A 13,256-nucleotide genomic window follows, 5' to 3' on the forward strand; every position below is an offset into this window, starting at 1 on the left:
TCCTGAATTATTTTTGTATCTCTGAAGAAGGAACTCCTTTTAATAAGTATATACGACAGATGGAAAATTTTATTTTTTTTGCCTATATGTATACGCTACCTCAGACTGGGACCTAGGAGTCCCATGAGGTTTCAATGTGATTATACAGCACAAAGGTCCCGCCAGAACTGAAAAAGTTAAAATCTGATGTTTGGTTTCCTGGGGTCTGCTAGCAACGTACAAAACAACAAATCTTCTTTTTAATCCACTGAAGTAGCAGAAGCCAAGAAAACCTCCTCTTCCTTACTAGACCTGTTCTAGTCCTGCCTCATGGTTGACCTTCGGATGAGATCCAGCCTTCACCTTCAATAGCACAAATACTCTGAGCTTTGAGGTTAACTCTGTTGGGGATCCTAAAATGATTAATTGCAAACTAAAAAGATGTTTAAAACATTACCTTAACGTTTTGACTAAAGGGGTCACCTTTTTTCTGTCACCTGAAGCAAAAACATTTAACATCCAGGTACAAAAACATGATATTTTATAATAATGACAAGAAAGGACGCTTAAAAGTTTAATTTTAGTTTTAGTTAATTTTCTAGAAAGTAGGTTATTAAATAAGTAGTGTTTAGAATACCGTCAATTCTAGAGAGACACGTTCAGTACCGGATCTTAAGCTTAACTCAAGAGTTGTTCTGGTACTTTATCCGGAAGGTTGAGTTAACCTCATACTGTACCTTCTGTTCTCCAGACAAGGGTTCTCGCATCCCAGATTTGCACAATTAGAAAGAAAGGACCAGGTTTGATCATTTGTTCGTGAGATCCAGATAGGGCTAGATTGGCTAGAGTAAGATTGGATACAACTATTTAACAAACTCAGGTGTGTTTTATTAGACTCATAGTAAAACCAGGAAAGGATCTTATTTACATCCCTGCTGTATGTTAAAAAAAAATGCATTTAACTATGCGAAATGATTATGTTAACAATTTCACTGTAGAGCAATATAGTACAAGCTTACTGCATTGAAACAAGCATTGAGTGTTGAAACGTGCCATCCTTGTAAATGTCTTTCTCCTTGTGTCTCGCTGGCAGATGTGGATGAGTGTTTGAGACCCAGCGTATGTGGAGATGGGCTCTGTGTCAATACAGACGGCTCCTACAGTTGTGAGTACTGTGACAGTGGATTCAAGATGAGCAGTAGAGGACGCTGTGAAGGTAAGGGGCTGCTGGGTGCACAGTGCTGCGTTCCATTGACAGTGCGGTATTCTTAGATAGGTCTACATTAGCTTGGTGGTTAAATATATACACAGTGGGTGTCTGTGTCGTAAAGGCTGGAACCTCTGATATGTAACTTCAACTGTTCTCTGCAGCTCAGGATTATGGAATAATTAGGGCTGGAACTTACTGTGTGTGTTTTTGACGAGTGCCCAGAATACTGTAATAAATCAAATACCTTTCAAAGAAACGCATTTGTTTTATGCCGATCCTGGTTCGTCATTTAAACATCATAAAGTGTGTGAATGATAAAAGAAATTTCAGAGGGCTTGCCACTTAATGTGATCAGATGAGCTGCATTAAACATTTCCTGACTGAGCGGGCAGAGGTTAACAATCCTGAGTGCTCTGAAGCTGGCTGTCTTATCGGCACACTTCTCCAATATCGACCTTTGGAGCTCTTGTTTAAAAGGGAATCAGAAAGACTTCCAGCACTAGATCACTACGTCACTAAACTACAGGACTTTGTCTTTCCAATACCCGAAACAAGTTAGACAGAGTTAAAACACCAGTTAATTTTACTAAGCTAAACCCAAAAAACTAAGTAATATATGTCAAGTTCTCTTAAGTACTGCCTGTGTTTTTTGTATCTCATTTTGTAACATTAACATTTTTTTCTCCTTTCAAAAAATAGGAGTTATTTAAAAGATTAGAGGAAATGCTTTACAAAATAAGCCCTGATGGGTCTTTATGAGAATTGTGCTGATATGATTGACATCCCGCTCCCTCTGGACATTATTCACATCCCCAGACTCTGCAGATGACCAGAAACAAATAAGGAACTGACAGATATCACATTATGTAGCAAAGCATGAAACATGCTGCACAATTAAAAGGTTTCACAATGTTCAGTGAATAAACTATCTCAACTCAAAACTAATACATTTCTGCCAAACCTAAAGAATAAAAAAAGTGCTGCCTGCTGCCATATCGGACAGACAGACAGACAGACAGACGGACTTCATATAGACAGACACAGTCTCCATGCCACCTTGCGTTCTGAACTCATCATATCTCAGATAATAAGCAAGTGCAGGCCTCCTTTTGTGGGTCTGCTAGTTTTACCACTTAAAAAGCATAAAGAGGTGCGTATAGTCAGAATTTCCCAATAGATAGACCATGCTATCATTGGCACTCTGTGAGTTATGAATATGAAACGATGTGTTCTGTCCCTGTAGATATCGACGAGTGCCAGGATCAAAACTTTTGCTCGTCTGGGAAGTGCGTCAATTCCCCTGGGTCTTACGAATGCGTCCCTTGCTTTGATGGATACGAAGGCAGAAACGGGCAGTGTGTCGGTATGTACAGTAGAGCATTACCCACCTGTCAATCTACACAGAACAGCAACTCCCTGTGGAGCTGCTGGAAATGAAGTTCGTAACAGAATGACAATGCCACCTGTGTCAGTCCTGCAATGTGTGGAAGGGTTAGGGTTAACTGCTGTTGTACGTGTGGTATGTGTTGCTCTTGTTCAGCCTGGTCTAAAGCAACATTTACTGTAGTTCTATTAATGTGTTTATAATCCCTGGAATTGGATAGTTATCGAACAATGCTTCAGTGTGGGTTTCCAGAGCTGCACTGCTAGGTGTCTGCTCTGTCCCAGTTGGTGTTTGGCTTGGCACCCTCTGCCACCACTCTTTTCTTACACTCCTTTATTGTAATATTCTGTTGAAAGTTTCCAAAGAGTAATAAAAGGAAAGCAGATGCTCAGCGGGCCTGTTAAAGAATGTATGCTGCTGTAGTGGTGCTTTTAGAACAGGAGTTCAGAGTACCCTGTAAATTCTTCAAGTGCTGGGATTGTCTTACTTGCACATTCCTCTGAGGCACCCGCGTTACGGGTGCCTCATTGTTGTATATTGGATAACACTGTGGTGTGGCTCAGGATATATAGCTAAGGAAATTAAAAGCACGCTAGGCCTGTGGAGCTGCTCCTTGGTTACAGTCTTGGGCTGGAGTGAATAATGGCATAGAACCCTACCGTAGAGCGAATTGCATGAACAGTCACTTTAAAGGATTGACAACCAAGATATGCAAATCCATTTCAACCTCGCAATAGCTCTAGCGACATTGGCACTGGTCCCCTTTTTCTTTGCTTGTTTATGTGCTTTAATTAGCCGATTTAAACTCTATAGAAATAAAAAGTACTGTTGCTTGCTGGTAGCTAATCACTTCCTGTGTTATATGGCGATTTCTATCAATCATGCAGTCTGACCCAGTGGTGGAGGAATACCCGGTGCAGCCACGGCAACCGCAAAGAGGAGCCTGAAAGTTTATAAATATTTAACAGCGATAATATCCTTGCTATTCTCTTTTAAAAAAAAATTAAATCATGGATGGAGATTTCCTTTATCCTGATTGGCCAACACGAGGGCTTATCTCTCTGCTGCAGGACCTTGAATGTCATCTTTCAAATTGTTTAATCACTGTTCCAAATGCGCCTGAAAATATGTAAATACAGTATTTGTGCATTTTTTCTGCTTGTTGAAAGAAAATCTCTTTTTCTTGTACGCGTCCTCTGAATGTTGTCTCAGTGTAGATTATTCTGCTTCCTCGCTGTCCTATCTATTTATTTAAATTTAGTATTGCAAATAAATACAAAAATAAGGGGTTTCTGTCAGCGGCAATACAGTAACCACGATATGATAGCAACTAGCCTCCGGTTTGAATGACGAGTTGAAATCAAACAACTGCACGCAGTCTGATTAGTTTCAGCTACTTTATTTAAGCATATCACAGTGACAACACAGGCATGTTGCATCTCTTCTAAAGCCAGGAGAAGGAGGCTTTGCCTTTATGAGCACACACTGTGAACAAGTTACTGAACAAACTGCACTATTGGGATTAACACATACTGCAGATAACTAGATATTTTAATTAAAAATTTGTATTTTATTTTTTTAGCTAATAAGTGTTAGGACCTAACATTATCTTAAATACTGAAACTTACACAAATATACAAACATGCACTCAGATTCAAATAAAAAAAAAAAAGTTAGCTATGCTTTTATTCTTTACATGTTTTATAAACAGTTCACAGACCAGGTTTCCTTTTCTGTCCGTGGTACCTGACTTGAAGAACAGCTCCATTTAAGTAGAAGTTTTTTATAAATTATTACTTGGCACTTGGAAATACCCACAGAGTCCACCGCTGGGATGAAGACCGAGTGAAGGCTGCAAGACCTCAGATGGAATTCTGAGCAAACCGCATTGCTCACAGAATAATGACAAAAACTAGTGCTGCATAAAATCATGAAAAAACAGAAAAACTGTAAATGTTTTTTTGTTTTTTTTAAACGTATCCATTTTCTAATTTCCATAATAAGACAGCTTTATCGTCTGGTAAGACCCTGCTCATTATGTTAATTGGCTCGGGACATTTATCGACACCAGGGAGGCCTTACCAGACAATAGAGCCCTCTTCTTCGAGTTCTGTTGCTTAAGTTAATTAAAATGAGCTTCCTTGAAGGAACTGGTAATTAAAAATAGAGTAGTGTTGGGTATAAAGATGCACACTTAATGCAATGCATGAAGGTGATAGAAACATTTCTTATTACATGTAGTCCTATACTGTGTCATGCATGCTAACGTTCTGAGAATTAAATATTGTTAAATACTGAACACTTGACTTGGCTTGTTGTTTTATGTTTATACACAAGTGTCACATTCAAGTTTGGGAGGGCCCACAATAAGGTCCTGCACCAGGGTCTGTCTTTCTCTTCCTCCACCACTGGTCTGACCGTGTGACCACAGCACCTCCTCAGAACCAGCTGAGCTGCATTATTCCTCAGCTCTGCTGCAATTTTCATTCAGATATTGAGAAGAGTTTTATATTGTACAGTATGTCTTCACTAATTAAGGGCTTGTCACAGGTTAGCACAAGTAAGGCCAGCATAATTGATCCTGTTTTAGTTTTAATTTATTGCTATGCTTAAACTTTTCATGAAATCTAGTCAGCAAAGCTGCATTTCAAACATTGCAGTGCGTAGTCCATCGTCTTTGGCACGTCCTCTGCAGTTTAAGCATTATCAGATTGAGATTACATTTCCTCAATAGCCTGCCATAGGGACACACCATTGTGAATTTTTTAGTGAATTGCATTGGGTGAGCCGTTAGACCAGACAACAGTTTTACTGGTTCATATTTATCTGTAAGTGGGTGTCTGTCAAAATTACAGCTTAATTAACCTCAGAATTAAAAGAGGTTAGTCAACGCTGTCCTTTGAGATCTTGCATGATTCAATTCAGGAATTTGCAAATAAATTATTTGCATTTAGAGCAGCTAATGATTGGAATGCCCTACTAGAAAGTATAAGAAATTAGCTAAACAAACAGTAATTCAGAATTATTTCCAAACTGACTGTGTTTGTATTTAAGTGTAAGTGTTGATGTTGGTTTGGTGTAGATGTGTCTGGCTGCTGGCCCCAGGACTCCCTTGTAAACAAGATGGTGCATTGTGTTCATGTTGAGCAAAAGTTTCAAAAATGAAAGTATTGAGATAACTGAATTGTAAGAACTAAAGTATGATGACTGGGTAAGAATCAATGTATGCTAACTGACTGGGAAAAATATATATATACTGTGTATATACATATAGAAATGTGACTGCATGAAACTATCCAGACAGCGTTCCACAGTATCTAACAATATACCATACACATGCTAACAAATAATTAAGGGAATGTATAGAATTTCTCATTTTAAAAAAATCCAGGATTTTCCTAATTGTATAAAGCTGTTTGTTCTGCAGTGGTGATTGATGTTAGATTAATTATGCTGCACATGGGTATCATATGGCATGGTAGCACAGCACTTGAGTTCCAATTCTTCTTTTTTTCTTTTACCTAGACATCAATGAATGCTTGGACAGGCCAGTGTGTGCCAATGGCAAATGTTCCAACCTTGAAGGATCGTATGTTTGCATATGCAGTAAAGGCTATGAGCCAACTCCAGATGGCAAAGTGTGCAAAGGTAATTTTACTGTTAATATTTACAACCCTAAGTACAATGTAGCTTTTATGAATGCTGGTGCAACTAAAGCCAGCTATGTCTGCCATTAAAAGAATCAGAGCTCTGATGTGTGGAAGGGAACCTGAGAAACAGAGTGAGCTGATACACGAAGAGTATTTGGGTCCAGTGCAAGTTTCCAAACTTAACACACCAGGCCTCCCGCAATCATGCTTTGCAAATGAAATGGGTACCTTGCCGTGCGAGAGGAAGCAATGTTATAAACAAACAATGTCTATGGAAAATATCATCCCAATATGACAATTAGTATAGGTTCTCAAAGTCAAAATTAAGGTGCCTGAAATCTGCTCTCTTGTGGACAGTGTTATGATGACCCAGATCATTATTTTGTCTTTTGCTTTGTGACTTGCTTACTGTGTGTGTTTGTACTGGTAGTACCTCTCATTCACTCAGGTGCTCAGAGAAGCGCACTTGAGTGTCACCTGCATAAGGTCACACATGCAAGTCCTGTGTTATAGCGCAGTGGTTTTCAACCTTTTCATCAGAAGTACCAGTGTTCCCAGCAAGGACCACCAGGTGTACCAGTAACTGTGCAATCCTAAACAGCTGTTATAAAACAAAGACCTACCCCATTACAACCAGTTTTCTTTTTGTTTTAACTAATTAAACTAATTATTTGACAAGAGTTCACCACAATCAACCACACAGAGTGGCTGCTTTGGTTCCCCATCAATAACTTTCAAAGTTCACAGCAAATACCTCTCATCATCATTTCTCATTTCTGGTACAAACAGATTGATACATTACACTGGTGCGATTGAGGGAGTGTTGTGGTTCAGGAATCCTATCGTCATTAAGAACAATGCCAGTGCGTGCCAGTTGCAAGCCCGTCACCTGCCAGCATTAGTACCACACCACAGGGTGAAAGTCACCGTTCCAAAGTGTGACGATTATTTACTCAATGCATTTTAAATGTTCGAGCAGAGTATTGAGTAAGAAAAATGCAAGCATGTTTAATTAAATTAAGGATTTCTTTCATCACACAGACACTTGTGGTAAAAATGACTTTATGGTGGCACAGCGCTGTCTTTGTTTGTTGTTCGGCTCAGTGCTTATACTCAAGGTTTCCACATCTTTTACGTTGAGTTATTGCCAGAATCAGCTTTTACTAAAGTATGCAAAAAATGTAAAGATTGGAGCTGTGCAGGTATTTTTGTATTTTTAATATCTGAAAAAAAAAACATTGATAAGCATATTGTTTCATTGTCATTAAATGAAACATGAATTAACCCTTGTTTAATATTGTATGGGGACATAAATATTGAAATTCAGATTTGGCTCTGCAAAACAACCTGAAAATTGGTTGAGGTTATAGGGACTAATTTGCCACTGTTTAGCTAATAAAAATGGGATGCTTTTTAGTGTGTTTCTGTCTGTATTGTATGAAACAGCCGGCAATGTCCTTGTTAAATAATTTAAACAATGTACAGTCTTTAGTTCCACCACTGCTTAAACCAATGACCTGTAAACCATCATCTCAATAGTCATCCCAATTCCTTTCTCTCATCATTGTGAAACTGCCAAGAAAGATGCAAAGACTGAACTGAGCTGGGAATGAACTTCCCAGGGGTGTTTAGGGGTTTCATAGGAGTGGTATGAGATTATTGGTTATGCCCTCGTAAAAATTCCCCATAGTAAAAGCATAGCAAAGTGTAATAAGGCATTGCAAACCACAGAGAGGTATGGTGAAGTATATTTAAAAACATGGAAAGCCTTTGTAAACTATGGTAAATGCATCATATAACCATGGGAAAACATGATGAAACTGCAAAAATACCCTGCAAAAATATGGTGGGAAACTATTCTAAGGGTGACCATATAGCTTTGCATCTTCATGTTCATAACTCAGCCCTCTCTTTTGCTTCCAGATATTGACGAGTGTCTTGATGAGCTGCTGTGTGTCAGTGGGCAGTGTCTGAATACGCAGGGCTCCTTCCTTTGCACATGCAGTAAAGGCTTCAAGATTTCAGCCACCGGGGACCAGTGTGAAGGTAACAACCACACTTCTCAGGGAGGTCTGTGTCACAGAAAGAATAAAGGGTTACCAAGATCACTGAATATAAAACTCCTCCAATCTCCAATCAGTACTGCTGGTACTAACACTAGGATTGCATTTCAAGTATGACACAGCCATTCTAACTCTGCAATTATTCAACATATCATAAAAAGCAAACAAAAAAAAAAAAACACATCAGTTATTTTTCTCACAGTTGTTTTATTTTTGTGATTCAGTACTTTTTAAAAGCCGCTATAAGGATTAGGGATGTAGCAATTCATCGTGTATCAGTTAATTGTGATTATTTCTTTACATGAAATGTCGCATTGTAACAGAAGTTTGTACCGTTTGTTTCGTGACAGAAGCTCACAAACACAACAGAGCTCACTGTAGATCAACAAATGGCTCTGGAATGAAGAATAGGTCTGTTTTATATAGTAGTTGGGATGGGTACATACTGTCCCGCTCTCATTTCATTTGTCTTTTAACAAAATGGTAACTCATTAAAATGACCATTTGATCTAACAAGTATCATACAAGTAGCCAATCAGAACCATCACCTTTGTCGTGACACATATCGCATCATGACTAGCATATCCTGATCAGTGTGTTGTTGCACTCCTTTTTTGAGGATAGCAAAAGAGTTGTTCCCCGTTAAAAAAAAAAAGAAAAAAAAGAGGCCGGGGTCAATTACAGTTATAATTGTGCAATTTGTAATGAATTGTAATTGTAAGTGTAATTGTAGTTGAGCCATGGCACATCTGTGTAATTGTAATTATACCACATAACTGAACAATTACAGTTCAGCTATTCATATATTTGGACACATTGTAATTGTATTTGAAACTGTCATTGTAATCATAATTGTGCCCAGCTCTGTTGTCAAGCACGGATGCCTTCAATTGAGATTCTCTCCTGATGGGTGATGTAATGTGATTCCAGACGTTGACGAATGCCAGGACTGGAGGGACGCCTGCAGAGGGGGGGGACGCTGCATTAACACAGCAGGTTCATACCAGTGCACTTGTCCAGATGGCTTCCAGCTGATCGACGGGACAAGGTGTCAAGGTAAAGTCTAGTTGGGGGGTGATGTATAGAGTATAGAAAACCCTCCATTTATACATACCTCTTCCTGAGTGTGTGTGTCTGACAGTCTGGAGTGCAGGACACTGGACTCTTTATGCTGCTCCCATGCGTGAGCTAAGAGGAACTGTTAAAACGTTTTACAGTTTTACTGAATGAATGTAAAATGCACAGTCTCTGCCTTTTTATGGGGGATGCACAATTCTTGTGTCTTTGCACACTGAAGGGAGTGTATTAGTTCCCATTTGACAGTTTTGGTCTTTGTGATGATCTGTGGACTATAAGGAAAGAATGTATCAGACAGTCAGTGTAGTAACTTCAGGCTCTATTTGAATAGCAACCTTGCTGTATGTTATTAAAGTGGATGTCCTTAAATGAAGGTGCAATAGTTAGAATTTGTGTTTTAAGTTTTGTGTAGCTGCCCGTGCTATTTGCTCTGTCCTCACACCTCCACAACTTTAAAACTGGATAATAAAAGAACGCTGTGGGAAACTTTGGAAAAGGAAATGGTTTAGAGCCCCGTATTTGGAATAATGTGGCACTTCTTACAAATATTCTGCATGTGAGAGGTATTGTAAGGATCACAAGGTGGTGTATTTGCAGTGGCAGATCGTGCCTAACTAACTTGCTTGATTTTTTTGAGGATACAACATCGATAATGGATAATTGCAAAGCATATGACATGGTTTATTTAGATATCCAGAAAGCTTGTGAGGGTCTGGAACCAACTCCCCAATAATGTTGTTGAAGCCGACACCCTGGGATCCTTCAAGAAGCTGCTTGATGAGATTTTGGGATCAATAAGCTACTAACAACCAAACGAGCAAGATGGGCCGAATGGCCTCCTCTCGTTTGTAAACTTTCTTATGTTCTTATGTTCTTATGTTCATGTCGACGCATGTAGGTCCAGAAGGAATATGCGGTAGAATGGGAGGAGGGTATTATAAAAGGAAGGAGGACTGCCCTTATCAGTTTACCACTTTTCCAATGCTTCCCCCATAGTTATACTATCAATCAATCAGTCAATTTTTATTTTATATAGCATCTTTCATAGTGGAACACCATCACAAAACATTTACCATTTACCATTTATGCATTTACCATAGTTTACCATGTTTGCTAACATGCTTTACCATACTTCCATAGGCTTTACAATACTTATCCATTCTTTATTACACTTTGCCATGGTTTTACTATAGGAAACTTGTATACTGTGTGTAATATATATATATATATATATATATATATATATATATATATATATATATGGGCTGTTTTTGAATTTGATCACATCTCACGTGATTAGGCATGTAAGCAGCGTGGGTAGTGCAGTGATGCAGAAAACACTGCACTGAATACATACTGAGTACAGCAATTTTAATTCAAAATCCATTACACGTAACACCACACACCAGTTAAACTAGGCACCCTGATAAGACGATCGCTTCTCAAGTACACTGTAGTAAAATAGGATTCTGCAGCCGTGAGTAAACATAATCGTGATCATAAAACAAGTTGCTTACCCACGAGGACTTATTTTGATATATTGTCCTCAGTGATTGAGCACCATTGACATCTGTCTACTGCATTTAAACTGCTGATGGCACGCTTCTAGTAATTGTAATGAGACAGAGTGGCCGATGATTTACAGTTTTAAAACTGTGTTGGTTTTATTTTTCTTACACAAAAATAAACCTAGCTCTCACCTGGAACACTAACTAAACATGACTTTGTGTAGAACAAACACTATATAGAGGTTGTGTGGTCCAGTGGTTAAAGAAACATGCCTGTAACCAGGAGGTCCCCGGTTCAAATCCCAGCTTGGCCACTGACTCGCTGTGTGACCCCAAACAAGTTATTGAACCTCCTTGTGCTCTGTCTTTTGGGTGAGACATTCTTCTAAGTGACTCTGCAGCTGATGCATAGTTCACACACCCTAGTCTCATATCTTGTAAAGCGCTTTGTGATGGTGAACCACTATAAAAGGCACTATATAAAGATTATTATCTCTTACTCAAGTTTTGTTTGCTTTTTGTTACTTCTGCTTCCCTATTCCTCTATACCACCATCACAAAGAACAAGCTCTGATCATTTTCATACTAAGTTTGATTCTGCACCACAGTAATCATATCGGTCCGCTTTTAAGAATCAGCCGCTTATAAGAATCAAATCACCTGGGGCGGATGTGATTCTTATAAACAGAGTGCATTGTATATGTTTTTGCTTCTGACCTGCTGTCACCTCGTCTCGTTTCTCCCACAGACATTAACGAGTGCCTGGACGACGCAGAGCTGTGTGCCCCTCAGGGAGAGTGTCTTAACACAGAGGGGTCCTTCCACTGCATCTGCGAGCAGGGCTTCTCTGTGTCCGCCGATGGGCACAGCTGTGAAGGTAAGGACTGGATGAGCAGAAAAGTGAGTGCTCTTATTCACAGGGAGAAGCTCCTGATATAATTGTCATTACTGCTGATGCACTTAGAGTCTGAGAAGCATTTATTTCCTTCTCCTTCAGTGAAGGTTGCCTGGCTTTGGCCGAGGAATTTCTGTTGGTATCTTGATCTTTGAATCCCTGAAACATCCCATTTGCCTCAGGTTAAAGGCAGGTGTTTGACCCCTTTCATTGCACCAAAGATTTCTGAACAAGGAACTAGAATGCAGTCAAAACAAACTGTCCATATTCAGGAAATTAACTATAGCTGTTAGCATTATTGCACATTTTTAATTTTCTAAACTATTTGTGCATTGTTAAATCCATCCTGAGTTTTAGGAATGCATCACAGGTACTCTGCTTCCACAGAGCAGATCAGAGGGTTGTCTGATGGACCTTTGATGTTACGTGACTGTAAATGAGTTACATCAGATGACAAGCCTCTGATCCTCGTATCTTTTTATTTGATATCTAAAAATGTCATGCAATATAATCAAGCATGGTAAACAACATTGAAGATGCAAATTGTCTATTTTGACGGCACATTTAGAACCAAGTTTATTGTTCAACGATAGAACTTGTACAATATATGGAAGCTAAACTACATTTTAAAAGTTTGTCCAGTACAAAAAGAAAAATTGTTTTTGGGTTGATGTGTAAACTGAAAAAGTAAAAAGAAAAAATAAACATCAAAGTAGTACCCCACAGTAAAGTGTGGGCAAAATGAGAAATTCTACATCGAAATACTTGTCTGTTGTCTTTTCACAAACAAGCGTCTTCAAAAAGCTCAGCTGAGGTGCAGAAAGAGGAAGCGTTTAACACTGTAATCACCATGATAAACACAAATAAACAGAACTGCTGACAAGCTGTAGAAGGGAAACTATTCAGGACTTTCAGATGCGTACCTTATTAGCCGGGCCTTGTCTGTGGTTATGAGTTCATCAATTAGGGGTGTCTTGCCAGTTACGTGGCTGGCTTATTAGGCTCTTTGTTTTAGCTTGTACAGCCTCCATAGGTTCCTCATTGTCCCTTCAAAGTCATGTTGTTTAATTCATTTTACATGTGGTGCTGCTTTTACATTTTCCACCAGCAGCCTGTGCCAGAAGGCTTGCCCATCGACAGTTGTTTTACAAGGCGATTAAAGAAATAAATGCCCTTTCCTGCAGTAAAAAAAGGGGCCTTTGAGCAAGCTGTCTAGACAAGGAAAATATTTGTTGCAGGGCTCTCCTTCTTTGCTCTCTGCAGGGCTGAATGTGAGAACAGAGGCTAAAGGCACAAGGCATTTAGCTTGCACTAGGGGGGGAAGCGGTTACTGAGATGGTGCCAAGTGAGCACTTATTATCAAGTGTTCTGTCGGCAAGTGAAAGATTTCATAAATCCAGTCACCTAATAAAGCTGACATCTCTGAAGTAGACGTATTTAAAACAGAACATTATGATTTTGACAAAAAGTATACTCTTTATTTCTAAATC

The 13,256-nt window shown here is 39.1% G+C and overlaps 1 protein-coding gene across 10 annotated transcripts in view; it reads left to right on the forward strand.

Annotated features, from left to right (window-relative positions):
• LOC121316754 (latent-transforming growth factor beta-binding protein 1-like) overlaps nt 1-13,256 on the forward strand; it is a 130,564-nt gene that overhangs the window by 78,643 nt on the left and 38,665 nt on the right. For all 10 annotated transcript variants that reach the window (XM_041251898.1, XM_041251901.1, XM_041251900.1 and 7 more), the window contains 6 exons: nt 1,073-1,195; nt 2,433-2,552; nt 6,099-6,221; nt 8,147-8,269; nt 9,217-9,342; nt 11,620-11,748. In XM_041251898.1, coding sequence (XP_041107832.1) covers nt 1,073-1,195; nt 2,433-2,552; nt 6,099-6,221; nt 8,147-8,269; nt 9,217-9,342; nt 11,620-11,748 — 744 coding nt within the window. The remainder of the gene's footprint in view (nt 1-1,072; nt 1,196-2,432; nt 2,553-6,098; nt 6,222-8,146; nt 8,270-9,216; nt 9,343-11,619; nt 11,749-13,256) is intronic.

This window comes from Polyodon spathula, chromosome 6, assembly GCF_017654505.1.
Source record: "Polyodon spathula isolate WHYD16114869_AA chromosome 6, ASM1765450v1, whole genome shotgun sequence".
NCBI classification, from domain to species: domain Eukaryota; kingdom Metazoa; phylum Chordata; class Actinopteri; order Acipenseriformes; family Polyodontidae; genus Polyodon; species Polyodon spathula.